This window comes from Dipodomys merriami, unplaced genomic scaffold (genome assembly GCF_024711535.1).
Source record: "Dipodomys merriami isolate MVZ:Mamm:240054 unplaced genomic scaffold, mDipMer1.0.p SCAF_440, whole genome shotgun sequence".
NCBI classification, from domain to species: domain Eukaryota; kingdom Metazoa; phylum Chordata; class Mammalia; order Rodentia; family Heteromyidae; genus Dipodomys; species Dipodomys merriami.
The window spans coordinates 56,133-73,069 of record NW_027206003.1 but is presented as its reverse complement, the minus strand read 5'-3'; the positions used below and the strand labels follow the sequence as shown (position 1 = coordinate 73,069).

Below are 16,937 nucleotides of genomic sequence, written 5' to 3'. Positions count from 1 at the left end.
TGTTAGAAGATAGCCAGAGAAAGAAATAAAAATGATCCCATGTGTTACGTATTTTCCAAATTGTAATAATGCAAATGCAATCCTTCATTGTAATTACCTTCATTGCAATTTTATACCGGATGGTAAGACCAATAAGGACCACACAATCTAGTCATTCTGTGTCCTCTCCTACACCCAGGATTGTGGCCCCTTTGTAGTCTTATGGATGTTCTATGGGATTTGTTTAATTTTTCTGAAGTACTGAAAGAATTCTATGCTCAACCACTCTTAAGTGGCTAAAGTCTACTTGCTCAGTATTATATGATTTCCTGGATCAACTCAATTTTGCCATGAAAACTTGGGTACTTTTGAGGCTATAAATGACGTCATACGATGTTCCACAAGTACTTGGGCTGATTCTTATGTGGGCTTTATCCATTAGTTGTTCAGTTTTGAACTGTCCAGTCTTTGTGGCATGCTGTGATTGCAGGGTCTATATGGGACATTTTTCTTTCTTTTTTGTACTGATCCTGGAGCTTGAACACAGGGCCTAGCTCTGTCCCAGAGCTTTTCTGTTCAAAGTCAGTGCTCTACCACTGGAGCCATAGCTCCATTCTGGCATTCTTCTGGTTAACTGGAGATAATAGTCTCACAAACTTTCCAGTGCAGGCTGGCCTCAAACCCTGGCCTCAGATCTCAGTCTCCTGAGTAGCTAAGATTACAGATGTGAACCACTGGTAGCTGGCTTGTATGGCATGTTTTTCTATCTTCTGGGTTAGTCCCTCCATACCTACACCTCACTGGCCTTCATATTTATTTTTTTCCTGGGCTTTCTTGCCTGACAGTAATTTGATATAAACTCAGATTTCTGAATAGTTAGGATTACAGATGCGAGCCACTGGGACCAGTGTGTTTGGTCTTTTCAAACTGGTGTTCAAGTGTCTTCAAAACTCTGTTATAATGCCAGGCTATTTAAATGACTGATGCCCCGTCCTCATCCACAGATTCCCACAGGTGATGTATAATTGTCAGGCTCAATTTGGTCTGTGGGCACCTGTTTTTGGTGGACCTATAGTCTTCCTTCTGTCTGTGGGCACTCACCTTTGCATGAGGGAAGAAGCCTGTAGTGACTCTAGGGTACAAAGACTAGTTCAAGAGCTTTGATATGCTTGCTTCATAAACATTTAATAATCTTATCTCAATGCATCCAGTCTAAACATATGTCTCCCCCGCTGCATCCCTTATGCTTTCCTAGGCAGTTCCTGCTCCTCTCCCCCTCCCCTCATTTCTTCTTTTGCTCACATCCTCACTAACCGATGTCTGGGTCTCTCTTGGCTCTAGAGAGACTGGCAGGAGGTACATGAGACCTTGTAGGGTGGCCATTCCCTTGACAGAAACAGGGTACGAAGAAGCTACAAGGATGAAAGTGGTGTTGTGGCTCAATCGGTAAGAGCGCTGGCCCTGAGCAGAAGAGCACAGGGTCGGCGCCCAAGCCCAGAGTTCAAGCCTCATGACTGACAAAAAAAAAAAAAGCACCAGCACCAGCCACAAGGAAGCTTGGGATGAGGGTCTCTGCCCTCAAAACACTGTCAGGCATGCAGTCAGCATGGCCACAGATACACTAATGGGAGCCCCCAGAGATGGACAGAGGTCCGGGACTGGCTGACTGGGAAGGGGAGTGATCTCTACGATATGACGTATCCAATCTGAGTAGTAAGAGACCCGAGCATACACTCCGGGGAACATGGGGAGGGCACACCCACGGCCCCAGCTCACAATTCCAATCTGAAACCAGATATGGTTGAATTCACATGCCAGAGGGCCTCCAGAATCACCCTGCAAAGGAAGAGAACTATCTGTAATCTGGGAGCCATCTTACGTGCTTAAACAGAGATGGTTACCCATGGCTCTCCAGCTCACCCAGCCCCTGCCCTCAGCTGCAGCAGCCCAAGGCTGCAGAGCTGAGACTCAGTGCAGGTGTGCTGTGGTCCTTCACTGCGACTCTGCAGAGAGCCAGGGTCGGGGCCCCTTGCCTAGCCCTGCCTCCAGGTGATGTAGTGGGGATATACCTCACACACAGTCTTGGATCTGAAGATGTCCCCAGCACAGATCATGTCTGACATGATGTAAGATTTCCCATAGAGTATCTGGCACAGAGTCTGGGAGATCAGAGGCAACTGGATCTCCTGCAGATCATCCACAGTTTGGCCTGTGAGGAGAGGAGTAAATCAGTCAGATGAATTCTTCCAGCCTGCCACAGGTGAGGTCCTGCTCCCTAAGGCCAGGAGATAACATTGGAGCTCTTGCCAACATGAAAGAGAGTCTGCCCACTCGCAGGAAAAGCCCCGCCCAGACACAACAAGCCCCTCCCGCACCAGCAGGAGCCCTTCCCTGGTACAGGAGCAGAGCCAGAACCTATGGAAATGCTTACCCACTCACACACATTCGTTTTCTGCCACACTATGGATAATTTCTATTGACCAGTCTTCGAGTTCAGGTTCTTTTCAGCTGTGCTCAGTCCTCTAACCCACAAAAGAACATTTTTGTCTCTTACAGTAAGCTTTTATTTCTAGCATTTCCAGTAGGTTCTTTACAGTTTGCATCTTTCTGCTTGGACTGGTCTCCTACCTACTCCTCAGACTCTGGTCAGCACCATTCCACTTTTCTGAGATCTGTGTTTTGTTCTTACCTTGTGATGCCAGTCCCCACCCAGTGGCCCAGCAAGAAACACTGGTAAGGTTCACATTGGTGGGTGCCAGGCAGATGGGGAGTACTGAGTCAGAAAACACAAGGGGGCTCTTCAGCTGCACCAGTGCCACATCTCCTCCAACAGGGTGATACTTGGCATAGGTGGGGTGTATGATCACCCGGTTCACTTCATACCACATTGTGTGCTTGTCAGCCACCTTCAGGTTCATGATGCCCACATACATGTCAAAACCACGAATGTTCTTGTCCCTGTTGGTCAGAACAAAAGCCACTGCACCCTGTGCCTACAGACAAATCTGAAAAGGGGCAGAGGTCAGGACTGGAAGCCCAGTCCCTGTGGGTGGCTCCTTGGGGACCTGTGTCCGGCTGCTGGCTGAGCTGTTCTCAAAGAGACCCTAGCCTGGGGCCACAGAGAATCCAGGAATCATCAGGCGCCTGTGCCCCCGTGGTGGGAGCCCCATGTCCATGCACAAGGCCTAGCTGCACCTCCTGCTGGGGGCAGATGGCCCAGACTCACCCAGGGCTCGTGTGGGTGGAGGGCAGCTCTAGCCTGAGGACCATGCTGTTGGAGAGGCCGCCAAGGTGGATGAGCCCCGGGAGATGAGTGAGGAGAGGATAAAGCCTCTTTGGAGACAGTCCTGAGTGTGGGTCCCGGGCTGTGCACCCCGCACCCAGTAAGTGAAGTGTGCTGGCCTCTGAGTGTCAGCCTGCAGCTGTCAGACTTGGGGGCAGGACTCGGACCTGGCACCGGAGGGGCTGGGCGGGGACAGGACCACCGGGGAGGGAGGACGGTCAGGAGTCCCGTCCTCCCCGCCCCTCCTCCCCACACCCTCTCCTCCCCGCGCCCCACTCCCCCGCGCCGCCCACCTGTCGAAGCAGTGCGCGGCCGACAGCACCCAGTACTCGTTGAGGACGGAGCCGCCGCAGACGTGCAGGCCGGCATAGTGCAGGCTGACCTGCCACGGCCACCGCGGGGAGGCAGGCTCCCCGCCCAGGATGCGACCCCGCAGGGCCACCCGGCCGCAGGCTGCGGGATGGAGCCGAGTGGCAGCCCGGGCCTCGACAGCCCGGCCCTGCGCGCCCGGGACGGGGGGGGGGGGGGGGGGGATGAGAGATGCGAGGAGGGGAGGGGGGGGAGATGCGAGGAGGGGAGGGGGGGAGGGGAGATGCGAGGAGGGGACTGGGGGGGGAGATGCGAGGAGGGGAGGGGGGAGGGGAGATGCGAGGAGGGGACGGGGGGAGATGCGAGGAGGGGAGGGGGGAGGGGAGATGCGAGGAGGGGAGGGGGGGAGGGGGAGATGCGAGGAGGGGACGGGGGGAGATGCGAGGAGGGGACGGGGGGAGATGCGAGGAGGGGAGGGGGGGAGATGCGAGGAGGGGACGGGGGGGGGAGATGCGAGGAGGGGACGGGGGGGGGAGATGCGAGGAGGGGACGGGGGAGATGCGAGGAGGGGACGTGGGGAGATGCGAGGAGGGGACGGGGGAGATGCGAGGAGGGGACGGGGGGGGAGGGGAGATGCGGGGAGGACAGGGGACGTGGGGGGGGACAGGGGGCAGGGGGAGATGCGGGGCGGGGAGGGGGGGAGATGCGAGGAGGGGACGGGGGGGGGAGATGCGAGGAGGGGACGGGGGGGGGAGATGCGAGGAGGGGACGGGGGAGATGCGAGGAGGGGACGTGGGGAGATGCGAGGAGGGGACGGGGGAGATGCGAGGAGGGGACGGGGGGGGAGGGGAGATGCGGGGAGGACAGGGGACGTGGGGGGGGACAGGGGGCAGGGGGAGATGCGGGGCGGGGGACGCGGGGGTCTAGGGTTAGGGTGCGGGACGCGGGGCGGGGGACGCAGGGGGGACGCGGGGGGGGACGCAGGGGGGGACGCGGGGCGGGGGGCTAGGGTTAGGGTGCGGGACGCGGGGCGGGGGACGCGGGGCGGGGGGCTAGGGTTAGGGTGCGGGGCGGGGGACGCGGGGGGCTAGGGTTAGGGTGTGGGACGCGGGGGGCTAGGGTTAGGGTGCGGGACGCGGGGGGCTAGGGTTAGGGTGCGGGACGCGGGGGGCTAGGGTTAGGGTGCGGGACGCGGGGGGCTAGGGTTAGGGTGCGGGACGCGGGGCGGGGCACCGGCCTACCCACGGCGCTGCTCAGGGACGGCCCCTGGCTCCGGAGGTGTCGGGCGGCCGCGGCCCGGCTGGAAGAGTCTAGAAGGAGCAGGAGCAGCAGCGCCGCGGGGGCCGAGGGTGGAGGCGAGGCCTCGCCGGGGGCAGCGGCGGCCATGAGGCCCGCGGCGCCCCGAGGCCGCCCGGGCCTGCGCGCCGGCGGCTGAGGGCCGGATCCAGGCCGGACGGCGAGCACGTGACACCCGGCGCGGCCGCGCATGCCCGTGGCGAGCACGTGACACCCGGCGCGGCCGCGCATGCCCGTGGGGAGCACGTGACACCCGGCGCGGCCGCGCATGCCCGTGGGGAGCACGTGACACCGGGCGCGGCTGCGCATGCCCGTGGGGAGCACGTGCGCTGGACGAGGGCCGCATGGCAAGCACGTGACACCTGGCGAGGACGCGCGTGGTAAGCACGTGACCTGCGCACGCTGACGGCGCCCCAGCGGGCGATCCCGCGCCCGGCGGCGTCCAGCGGCCCGGGCGGCCCGCGAGCTCCGACGGCCGCGGCGGCAGGCGCGGGCTCCCCGGACAGGGCCGCTGGGACCCTGGCCCCGTCGGATCCGCCTGCCGGGCCGGGCCGGCCTCTCCGCAGGGCGCGCCGGAGGCTCCCCCAGGTGCGGCGCGGTGCGGGACGCGGGCCTGAGCGGGCCCTGCGGTCCGGTCCTCACGGCGGGGCCTGTGCCAGGGCCCGGAGCGCGCGTCGGGCCGCAGCCGCTGCGGACAGGAGGGGCGGGGCAGGCGACGGGAGGGCGGGGCAGGCGACGGGAGGGCGGGGCAGGTGACGGGAGGGGCGGGGCAGGCGACGGGAGGGCGGGGCAGGCGACGGGAGGGCGGGGCAGGTGACGGGAGGGGCGGGGCAGGCGACGGGAGGGCGGGGCAGGTGACGGGAGGGGCGGGGCAGGTGACGGGAGGGGCAGGTGACGGGAGGGGCGGGGCAGGTGACGGGAGGGGCAGGTGACGGGAGGGCGGGGCAGGTGACGGGAGGGGCGGGGCAGGGGCGGGGCAGGTGACGGGAGGGCGGGGCAGGTGACGGGAGGGGCAGGTGACGGGAGGGGCGGGGCAGGTGACGGGAGGGGCAGGTGACGGGAGGGCGGGGCAGGTGACGGGAGGGCGGGGCAGGTGACGGGAGGGGCGGGGCAGGTGACGGGAGGGCGGGGCAGGTGACGGGAGGGGCAGGTGACGGGAGGGGCGGGGCAGGCGACGGGAGGGCGGGGCAGGCGACGGGAGGGCGGGGCAGGTGACGGGAGGGCGGGGCAGGTGACGGGAGGGCGGGGCAGGTGACGGGAGGGGCGGGGCAGGTGACGGGAGGGGCAGGTGACGGGAGGGGCGGGGCAGGTGACGGGAGGGGCGGGGTAGGTGACGGGAGGGGCGGGGTAGGTGACGGGAGGGGCAGGTGACGAGAGGGCGGGGCAGGTGACGGGAGGGGCGGGGCAGGTGACGGGAGGGGCGGGGCAGGTGACGGGAGGGGCGGGGTAGGTGACGGGAGGGGCAGGTGACGGGAGGGGCGGGGCAGGTGACGGGAGGGGCGGGGCAGGTGACGGGAGGGGCGGGGCAGGTGACGGGAGGGGCGGGGCAGGTGACGGGAGGGGCGGGGCAGGTGACGGGAGGGGCGGGGCAGGGGAGGGGAGGGGCGGGGCAGGGGCGGGGCAGGTGAGCTGTGCGAAGGAAAAGAAGGCGCCCAGCACGTCTTCGGCTCCATGTAAAAGCCGATACTGCAAACCTTGGCCTAAGTGCAGCCGCTTTCCCAGGAACGGGGACAAGGAACACCCCCGGAGGAAGCACCGAGTCCATTCCGTGGCTGCAGGGCAGGCGACAGGGCGGTGGCCTCGGGAGCCGGGGAGCGGGGGAGCGCGGGAGCCGAGCCGTTCTTCCAGGAAAGGGAGCGGCATCTCCGGCATCTCTTTTTGGGTTAGGGAAATAAAGCCGGAGTCCGGGGCTCACCGAGGTGCGGCCCTGGCCCCTGGCGGCCACACCTGCTGTTGGTTCGCTGAGAACAAGAGGAGAGGAAGCGGGGTCAGCTAAGTCAGCCGGGGAGCGGGCGGCAGCCCAGCTCGTCATCCTGCGGGCGGCTCGAGCCCTGAACTGGAAATCTCAAGCCTTCCTCCCTGAACTCAGCGTGCCCCGGGGCCTCGCAAACGCAAACGCAGTGACGCTTCACCCTTGGCCTTCAGTATTTCTTCACATGAAACTTAAACTCCTCGCCAACACATGACTGAACCAGCAGAAAAACAACAAGAATACATCCAGATACTCCAATCCAGAAACTATAAAGGGAGTGTGCTCATTGTACTCAAAGGGATAACACCAGGCTTGCACATTTTTTTGCAACAACTGGGCACTATAAATTTGACAAGGAGATCTTTTTAAAAAGAACCATTAAAAATACTCTAGAACTGAAAAAATATTATTGAATGGCTTTAGTAACAATTTAGACCCAAAGAGAGAATCCATGGATACAGTAGAGGTCAAAATAAAAGGATGCTGAGAAAATATGTATAGTGCATACACACATACATATACACTCTCCTCCTTCGCTTCCTCCTTCTCTTCCTCACCCCCTCCCCATTTTATGGACATCTTTACCTTTGTTTTCTTCTGGACAGTCTTGCTATGCAGCCCAGACTGACCTCAAACTCACGATCCTCCAGCCTCAGTTTCCCAAGTGCAGGGATTACAGATGTGTGCCATCACATCAGACTTTTATTTCAGTTTTGAAAAAATAATGTAGTAATAGGCATGAGACTTAGCTTCTACCTGAAACAATCCAAAAATACTGAAATGAGAAAAACGTAGAAAACTTGTTTTCAAAACTTCAACAATGAATGTTAGTGAGCCCAGGCCATGATTACCTCTTTCCAGAACGCAGCTCAGAGGAGCCTAGATGGAGAGGAGAGTGAGCTTCTAGCACAGGAGCCTGGGGACATCCTCGAGCCGAGTGCCAGCCGTAAGTGCGTCTGTCTAGATTCAGGACCGTTCACCTGCAGGGCACTTTCCGTATGTCCATCCAGCATGCAGCAGGGGAGCTGACTGTGTTGTTGCAGTCAGCACAGCATGGGCGATCTGAGATCTCAAAGATGAGCAAGTCCTCCATCACACCTTCTCAGAACCACAGAATCCAGAATCGGGAAGAATCACTAGCCCTTTAGATTAAAAGTAGATAAGATCTGGGGCTGGGAAGGTGGCTCAGTGGCTGAGTGCTTGCCTTGCATGCATGAGGCCCTGGGTTCCATTCCTCAGCACCCCATAAGCAGAAAAAGCCAGAAACTGCACTGTGGCTCAAGTAGTAGAGCGCTCGCCTTGAGCTGAAGAGCCGAGGGACAGCGCCCAGGCCCAGAGTTCAGCCCACGACCTGGGTGTGTGTGTGGCTGGGGGGGGGGGGGGGGATAGATAGGATCCACAGATCTGTAGTTAAGGAATGAGACCTCCATGGTCTGAGGCCTGCAGGCTGTCTGCCGGCGATCTGCTGAGGCCCAAATCAGAGACAGGGCTCTCTGGAGCTTCTCAGATCTGCCCTAGCTACAGAGTAGGGCAGCATCTCCCCCACCTTGTCCTGTGTGGCCTCCAGGGAAACCTGTGCTGCCTGGCCCAGGACCTCCAGTGAGAGAGCCAGGCAGAAGCTGAAGCAGCCAGATGACCCCGCCCCACCTCTGAAGTCTGTGGAGGCCACACTCGGTCTTTCTGGGTCTAAGTGTCCTGTGTAGAACTTTGCCAGGCTCTTTGTTTTTTTTTCCCCGGTTGTGGGGCTTGAACTCTGGGCTTGGGTGCTGTCCCTGCGCTCTTCAGCTCAAGGACAGTGCTGTTTCACCTGAGCCACAGCACCACTTCCAGTGTTCTAGTGGTTTATTGGAGATAAGAGTCTCACAGCCTTTCCTGTCCCGGCTGGCTTTGAACTGAGATCCTCAGATCTCAGCCTCCTGAGTAGCTAGGAGGACAGGTGTGAGCCACCAGTGCCTGGCTTGCCAGGCTCCTTTTTAAAAAGGTATGGTAAGAATCCAGATGTGTTTCTGGACTCAACATACTCCCCACCCTAAACTGTAGCTCAAAAAATTCCTGCTGTTTTTATTTTTGGTTTCTTTCTCAGTGGGATAGCTCTTGTAAACTGACCTTTTCCTTTCTTTTATAGTCCAGGAATATAGCTGAAGATGTGAATGAACTCTCCCTCCCTCTTTCCTTTGTGTAGGAGGTTGAACCCAGGGCTTTGCATGTGCTGGTTGCTAAAACTTTTAGGCGGATTGTTTCTTTATTCATATCTCTTCGAGTTTTGGTTGAATTGCGCTCTGTCAGATGTATGTGTACGGACTCCTCTTGTGTTCAGATTCCCTTTGCTTGGAGCGTCATTTTCCATCTTTCACTTGTGTGTCTTTACAAAATGCATAGATTCTATGGATACAATTTAATGATGTGTGACAAATTATTTCAACACTTCTGGTCGAGTTCTCTCAAAAGCTGAAGAATGTGTTTTATATTTTCCTAGAAATGTATGTTGGCTTTTTGTTGTTGTTGTTGGTTGTGGGCCTGAACTCTGGGCCCAGGCGCTGTCCCTCAGCTCTTCAAGTCAAGGCTAGCACTCTACCACTTGTGCCACAGCACCACTTCTGGCTTTTTCTGCTTATGTGGTGCTGAGGAATCGAACCAAGGGCCTTTTGCATGCAAGGCAAGCATTCTACCACTGAGCCACCTTCCCAGCCCTATGTTGGATTTTGCCATTCCCTCTTGGTGGGGCCATCAGTCTTGATCTGGAGGTGAGAAGCTCTCACATCCCCACCTGGGCAAGAGGTGGAAAGGAATCAGGGAGGAAGAGATCCCGGTGTCCATAGCCCACCGCAGCAGCAAGGGCTGCTTTGGATGGAAAATGCTGAAAGCGCTAAGCTGCTGTCCCTATGTCCAGGTCATCTGGCCAGTTGTGTAGAGGCTGGGGCAGGAGCAGGCTGTCGGAGTGGAACCGTGGGGCATTTTGGTGCTGGTGTCCCTGAGGGTTGAGCTGGACCACTTCAAGACCACGCCTTGAAGTCCTGGCAAGAATGTCGTTTCTCCCCATGAGGTTTGAGCCTGAGCAGCTGCATACTGGTGAGTTTTATGGTTAATTGTTCATGCTTGCAGGGAGAGTGGAGTGGGGACCAGCCAGACCAGGGCCTACCCAGCTTATTCCACCTGACGTGTGTGTGTGTGTGTGTGTGTGTGTGTGTGTGTGTGTGTGTGTGTGTGTCCTGTGCTTTGCTTGTACCTATGGATTTCCTGTCATGGGCAGACACACTTTCTGGTTTAGGAAGACATTGACCTCAGGCTCCACCAGCACCCTCACACAGAACAGCTTGTGACGTGACAGTTTCCTTTGCTCTCCAGCAGACCATCTGTGCCTTTCCCAGGCCTCGCCTCCTGATTGCACTCTGACCCCTTCCCTTGCCTATGAAGCCACTAGGCCCCTTGGTCACCGAGACAGGGTGAAGACATCCACACCCAAGAGAGCAGAGGGTTGTGTGTTTGCTAGACGGCGCATGTCTGGAGCTGCGTGGGCAGCAGACAGCCCATTGTGTCCCATGCACTGAACACCACGCACCTTGCACTGTGCAACAGGTGTACAGGGGTCATACTGGTAGAAGGAAACCTCCAGTTTGTGGAATGCAAAGATGTCTGCTCCAGATTTCACACAATTTCACACAGCTCTGCGATCCATCATCCCTGTAGCCTGGGAAAGCTTTAGGCCAATCCTGGGTATGCCTGACTTGGCAGGGCTCTTGGGCATCATTTACCCCAGGTGGAAATGCCCAGGTGTTGGGGACCAAATCCATTCCACAAAGAACATGAAGGCTTATGCACTGTTTGGGTGGAGAGAAAGCGGGTATTTGGGATGGGGACACTCAGCACCTGGATGGCATAAACGATGGAGACAGCACCTCATGGTGGCTCCCGGTCACGTGGGGACGCCACGGTGCTGTGGATGTTCAGCCCAGCCCGGCTGCCCTGGAGGGCAGCTGTGTGGTGTGAGGCGGGTCCGGGCCTTCCTTGGGCCTTGGAAGTGAGAACACCTTCTTCCCACTGTGGGAGTCTGCCTCCAGAGACAGCACTTCTGGGTCTTCACATCCCCTCTTCCCATGGCCCCGGGGAGCCCTCCACACACATGTCCATCGGTCATGGACAGGCCTGTGGTAGCCACACACCTGATCATAGAAGAAACGTCCGTGGACACCTCTGTGAGGCTAGCCTGTCCCTAGCCCCACAGCTGTGCAGAGCCATGGCCTGATGTGTAGCTGGGGCCAGCAAGGCCCCAGGAGAAGCCCCACGGCACCTGCAGACATCCCAGTACCCCAGGACACCAGAAGTCCTCCAAAGGATCAGAGCCCTGGCTGTCCAGGGTCAGAAACAAGCAGCCCAACACCGATTGCACACATGGCTTCCATCAGAGCCTGGCAGGAGGGGAGAGGCCGGCCAGAGTGCCACGCCTCCTCCCCTTCAGCCAGAGCTTCCAGACGAAGACAACACACCCAACTCAGCCCAGCCCACCCAGCACTGCTGCCCGCCAGCTGTTGCCTTTGAACTTAGGGGAAAATGGGAGGCAGATGCCTGTGGTCGGAAAAGCCTGTGCAGGTGGGGCTCCGTCCTCCAGCGAGATGGAGATAGAGCGGGACTGGCTGCCAGGACGTCCCTTGACAGCCACACTGCATCCAGAGCCAGTGAGCAGGTCCAGAGCCACTGAGCAGGTCCAGAGCCACTGAGCAGGTACAAAGCTAGTGAGCAGGTCCAGAGCTACTGAGCAGGTCCAGAGCCAGTGAGCAGGTCCAGAGCCAGTGAGCAGGTCCAGAGCCAGTGAGCAGGTCCAGAGCCAGTGAGCAGGTACAGAGCCAGTGAGCAGGTCCGGAGCCAGTGAGCAGGTCCGGAGCCAGTGAGCAGGTCCGGAGCCAGTGAGCAGGTCCGGAGCCAGTGAGCAGGTCCGGAGCCAGTGAGCAGGTCCGGAGCCAGTGAGCAGGTCCGGAGCCAGTGAGCAGGTCCGGAGCCAGTGAGCATCCAGAGCCAGTGAGCAGGTCCAGAGCCAGTGAGCAGGTCCGGAGCCAGTGAGCAGGTCCGGAGCCAGTGAGCAGGTACAAAGCCAGTGAGCAGGTCCAGAGCCAGTGAGCAGGTCTGGAGCCAGTGAGCAGGTCCGGAGCCAGTGAGCAGGTACAAAGCCAGTGAGCAGGTACAGAGCCAGTGAGCAGGTCCGGAGCCAGTGAGCAGGTCCGGAGCCAGTGAGCAGGTCCGGAGCCAGTGAGCAGGTACAGAGCCAGTGAGCAGGTCCGGAGCCAGTGAGCAGGTCCAGAGCGTCACGGGACAGCAGACTGCTCTGGGGAGATGAGGACCCCAGCCCCTGGTCCTCAGATCTCACAGTTCTAGGGGCCACCGGCCTACCCGACCAGGAGCCCATTGGCAGTGACCACTGTTCCTGGAGGAGCTGTGCCCTGCGCCCCACCTCAGACAGGGCTGTGCCGGGGCCTCACAGCGGCCCTGCTGCCTTCCAGCAGCTTCGGGGCAGAGGAACAGCAGGGTCAGCCAGAGGCCTCAGAGGCCCCGCCCAGCATAGCCTGTGGAATGCTCCCCAGTATCCGGCCTCACCCCAAGCCAGGACAGCCCCAAGGTCAGGCTTTCGGCCCACACTTGCTGAGGGGACCCTGAGCCAGGGCAAGCCTTGCTCCCAATCTTGGTTTGGCTGAGACTGCCCAGGACTCCCAAGGCCAGGCAGTGCCCAACACCCCAGGGCCACAGGCTTTGGCGTTCTGTGCTGACACAGGTCAGAGAGGACGTGCATACTGAGCCTGCTTCCAGAACCCTGAGTCTTATCACTTGTCAAGCTGTATAATGTTCAGCCCTGAAACGGCTGCCAGGTGTGTGTGTGTGTGTATGAGAGAGAGAGAGAGAGAGAGAGAGAGAGAGAGAGAGAGAGAGAGAGAGAGAGAGAGAGAGAGAGAGAGAGAGAGAGAGAGAGAGAGAGAGAGAGAGAGAGAGAGAGAGAGAGGTAGGCTCAGCAGCCCTAATCAGAAAATCTGAACTCTAAAATGTTCCAAAATGCAAACATTGATGCTGGAAGAGGCATATTCTGTACGTGTTCTTCTGTGACAGTCACACTCAAAGCACAAGCACACTAGCAATATTCTATAAAGCCAGCTCCAGATTACACATACACGATATAGGTGAAAAGTGAAGCATGCACTGAGGTGTGTGTTGCGCTCACAGGATCAGTTGCTATGTATATGTGAATATGCTAACCCCCGGAACAATCCAAAAGTGAAAACACTTATGGTCCTGAGCAGTTCAGATGAGAGATGCAGAATCTCTTTCTATTTCCCTGTATCTTGTGTGTGGTCTGAGGGTTGAACTCAGGGTGACTCTTGCTGGTTAAGTGTGGGTCACGGATGTTCTATTTGCAAGTATGCCTGAAGAATGCATTCTTTGTGCATTCCTGCAGGATGGATTTCATCAACTAGACTTCCCTGTGTCAGGTATGCCCAGGCTCAGGTTAATAAATGCTCCTGAGCTGAGCTATAAATTTATGATGCCACCAACATAGCTAGGAGACACAGAAAAGAAATGGATGGGATTTAAAAAGAAGAGCCAGGTGCAAACTGCTGACAACACACAGCACAGGAAAGTGCTGAATACATTTCATGCCATTTTCTCTACAAGTTTAGAAGTAAAGAAAGATACTGTCAGTTAACCCTGTTTGCTGGGCGATGCTCAAAGCCTTCTTCCTGCTGCTGCTCCTGTGCTGCCCAGCCCTGCTCCTCCACCTCCTCCCGCCCTTCCCACCCTGTCTTTGCTCCCACAGCTCTCCTCGCCTGTGCTGTGCTCTCTGCCTGCTCCATCTTCACCCTGCATTATTGTCTCCTGTGTTTCCATAAAGGAAGCCGCTGAGCCCTTTGCCAGTGACTTCCAGAACTTTGGGGAGCTTTTACACAGCCCTGATTCGTGGTTCAGTGTTGGATCTTAAGATGCTGTCAGGAGAGTTCCCATGGAGGTGTTAGCTTACTTTCCTGAACACATCTGCATTTTCCATTGCCCTTAGCCTGATGTCTCTCTTGGTGATGAACTTGACTCCCTTTTTCAGGGATGAACTTTATTTGCCACAAACTGCTGCTGCTGCTACTACTACTACTGGCAGAACTAGGTTTTGAATTCAATTTGTACTTAATAGACAGGCGCTCTGTCGAGCAAGCCATATTCTGGCCCTTTCTGCTCTGGTCATTTCTGAGGTGGCATCTCACTGTCTGCCCAAGCTGCCCTGGACCATGGGCCTCTTATTTCTGTTTCCTCCCATGGCCAGAACCATGTGTGCACTAAACACTTTTTGTTGTTGTTGCTGAGATGAGTTCCAGCTGGCCTGGAACCCCAGTTCTACTTAATACAGCCGTCCACAGAGCTGGGGTGACAGACACACACTTCGAAGCCCAGCTGCTTCGTGTGCTCCCTTTCCCCAGACTGGCCTCAAACAGCAGTCCATCCAGAGCTAGGATCATGGACATTGGGCACTGGTGGAATGTGAGACAGAATTACTTGTAATTGGTTTACATTTGTTTTATAGGGGAGATTTCATTGTTACATTTCCACGTGTATTTACGAGTTCTAATCGATTATTATTATTATCCTTCATGTTGTAGTATTATTGTTTGAATTCAAAGGTGTGGTGGGAGGGAGCAAAGGAGAATGGAGAAATGACACCAAAACACATTGTGTATATGTGTGAAGATAGCACAAGGAGACTCACTGAAAACTGTTAGGGGATGGGAAAAAGAGAGCAATAGAGGAGGTTAACCTGACTGAATTGTAATCTTTGCATGTGTGAAATACCATGATAAAACTCCACATTAAAAATGAAAAAAAGAAGGAAAACAGGCTCTGTTGGGAGGGGAGCGGTGGAGAGGGAGCGAGGAGGACCCGAAGGAGGGGTGAATGAGGGTGAGTATGGCTGAAGTACTTGATGTGCACTTATGCATATGACCACGGGAAGGCATGAGGATGCGAGGTGGAGCGAGGGCTGGGGATACCGAGGCACAGCCAATCCCCCTTGCGGGAGGGCTGGGGATACGAGTCATAGCGAATCCCCCTTGCAGGAGGGCTGGGGGATACCGAGGAACAGCGAATCCCCCTTGTTGGAGGGCTGGGGGATACCGAGTCACAGCGAATCCCCCTTGTGGGAGGGCTGGGGGATATGGAGGCACAGCGAATCCCCCTTGTGGGAGGGCTGGGGGATACCGAGTCACAGTGAATCCCCTTGCACAACAATATATGCTAATAACTTGTTTAGAACTGCTCTGGAAGACTCTTGCTCATGAGAAGACTGGGTTGCTGTGAAGGGCCTTGCTTCCTGGTGACTGATCCACTGGTGGGTTTATACTGAAGGGGTTCTTAGGACGGGGAGCCCAACGAGGAGGCGGGGTGCAGGGGTGGGGCTTGAAGGGTCTACCCGGGGTCCACCTTTCCTCTCTGTCTGCCAGGACGGGAGCCACACTGCCCGCCCCAGGTCATCAGGCCCAGAGACAGTAGCGCCATGCAACCACAAATTGACCCCTGGGAGAGCCTGAGCCCAGATTGCTCTTTCCTCCTTTATTTCTGCCAGGTATTTTTCACAGTGGGAAAACAAAATCAAAACCCTAACACAATGTGCAAAGTTCCTCCAAAGGTATGAGAGAACCCCGTCTGCCTCCTGGTCCCGGGGCTGTGCCCCTATGCTGGGCACAGTGGGCGAGGCTGGGAAGAGCTGAGAGGCTGCAGGTGCGGCCAGCGTCACCCACGGGGCTGGGGCTGGGACCGTCGGCAGCTAAGCCTCAGTGGCCCTCCTGAAAGCCGGGGGGCTGCAGAAGTCACATGGATGGGAGCTGGGGCCAGGAGGCTCCGGCCCAGCAGACGCATCCCCGACACCTCAGCACCCAGCAGAGACCAGCTGGTTCTGATTACCGAGGCTCAGCGCCTCCGGGTGAAGTGAGCTGTCAGGCAGGGGGGGAAACCTGGCCCCAGGCTCTCATCCCACATGAGCCCCCAGTGGGACCAGCGGGGCCTGACTCCTGGCCCCAGGCTCTCATCCCACATGAGCCCCCAGTGGGACCAGCGGGGCCTGACTCCTGGCCCCAGGCTCTCATCCCACATGAGCCCCCAGTGGGACCAGCGGGGCCTGACTCCTGGCCCCTGGCTCTCATCCCACATGAGCCCCCAGTGGGACCAGCGGGGCCTGACTCCTGACCCCAGGCTCTCATCCCACATGAGCCCCCAGTGGGACCAGCGGGGCCTGACTCCTGGCCCCTGGGGCCGGGCGCTGGGGGAGCCAGTGCTAATGCTTACCTTGCCCTCATCCCCTAGAAGCAGCATCAGCAGCAAGCAGCAGATCTCAAGGCTCAGAGGAGCAGCAGAGTGGCTGCTTGTCTAGCTCAGAGCTTGTCTAGCCAAAGGTGCCGCAGGCCTGGTCCTTTACAATGCCACCTTGTCCTGGGCCTCCACCAGGGCCTGTGGAGGCTCCCTGTGGAGGTTCCCTGTGGAGGCTTCCTGTGGAGGCTCCCTGTGGAGGCTCCCTGTGGAGGTTCCCTGTGGAGGCTCCCTGTGGAGGTTCCCTGTGGAGGTTCCCTGTGGAGGCTCCCTGTGGAGGCTCCCTGTGGAGGCTCCCTGTGGAGGTTCCCTGTGGAGGCTCCCTGTGGAGGCTTCCTGTGGAGGCTCCCTGTGGAGGCTCCCTGTGGAGGTTCCCTGTGGAGGCTCCCTGTGGAGGCTCCCTGTGGAGGCTCCCTGTGGAGGTTCCCTGTGGAGGCTCCCTGTGGAGGCTCCCTGTGGAGGCTTCCCTGTGGAGTCTCCCTGTGGAGCCTTCCTGTGGAGCCTTCCTGTGGAGGCTCCCTGTGGAGCCTTCCTGTGGAGGCTCCCTGTGGAGCCTTCCTGTGGAGGCTCCCTGTGGAGCCTTCCTGTGGAGGCTCCCTGTGGAGCCTTCCTGTGGAGCCTTCCTGTGGAGGCTCCCTGTGGAGGCTCCCTGTGGAGGATCCCTGTGGAGGCTCCCTGTGGAGGTTCCCTGGCCTGGCTCTTCAGTGGAGAGTGGCTCGGGGGTGGGGTGGAGTCAGGGCAGCCAGTCCAGGGAACGGAGAGTCCGGAGTACGC

The 16,937-nt window shown here is 58.1% G+C and overlaps 1 protein-coding gene across 1 annotated transcript; it reads right to left on the bottom strand.

Moving 5' to 3' along the window:
* Window positions 1-1,162: 1,162 nt before the first annotated feature.
* LOC138808137 (serine protease 38-like) lies at window positions 1,163-4,994 on the bottom strand. The gene is made up of 5 exons (XM_069994093.1): window positions 4,813-4,994; window positions 3,556-3,715; window positions 2,669-2,937; window positions 2,049-2,188; window positions 1,163-1,815 (listed from the first exon to the last, which is right to left on the bottom strand). The coding sequence occupies exons 1-5, from the start codon at window positions 4,955-4,957 to the stop codon at window positions 1,558-1,560; spliced, it is 972 nt and encodes a 323-aa protein (XP_069850194.1). The 5' UTR covers window positions 4,958-4,994; the 3' UTR covers window positions 1,163-1,557.
* Between the last annotated feature and the right edge of the window lie 11,943 nt (window positions 4,995-16,937).

Excerpts from the sequence above, each read along its gene's own strand:
- LOC138808137 (XM_069994093.1), bottom strand. The coding sequence starts at position 4,957 with ATGGCCGCCGCTGCCCCCGGCGAGGCCTCGCCTCCACCCTCGGCCCCC. Across the intron at positions 2,938-3,555 it reads GCCGCGCACTGCTTCGACAG|GGACAAGAACATTCGTGGTT; the intron begins GTGGGCGGCGCG and ends TCTGACCAACAG. Across the intron at positions 1,816-2,048 it reads GATCCAAGACTGTGTGTGAG|GGTGATTCTGGAGGCCCTCT; the intron begins GTATATCCCCAC and ends CTTCCTTTGCAG.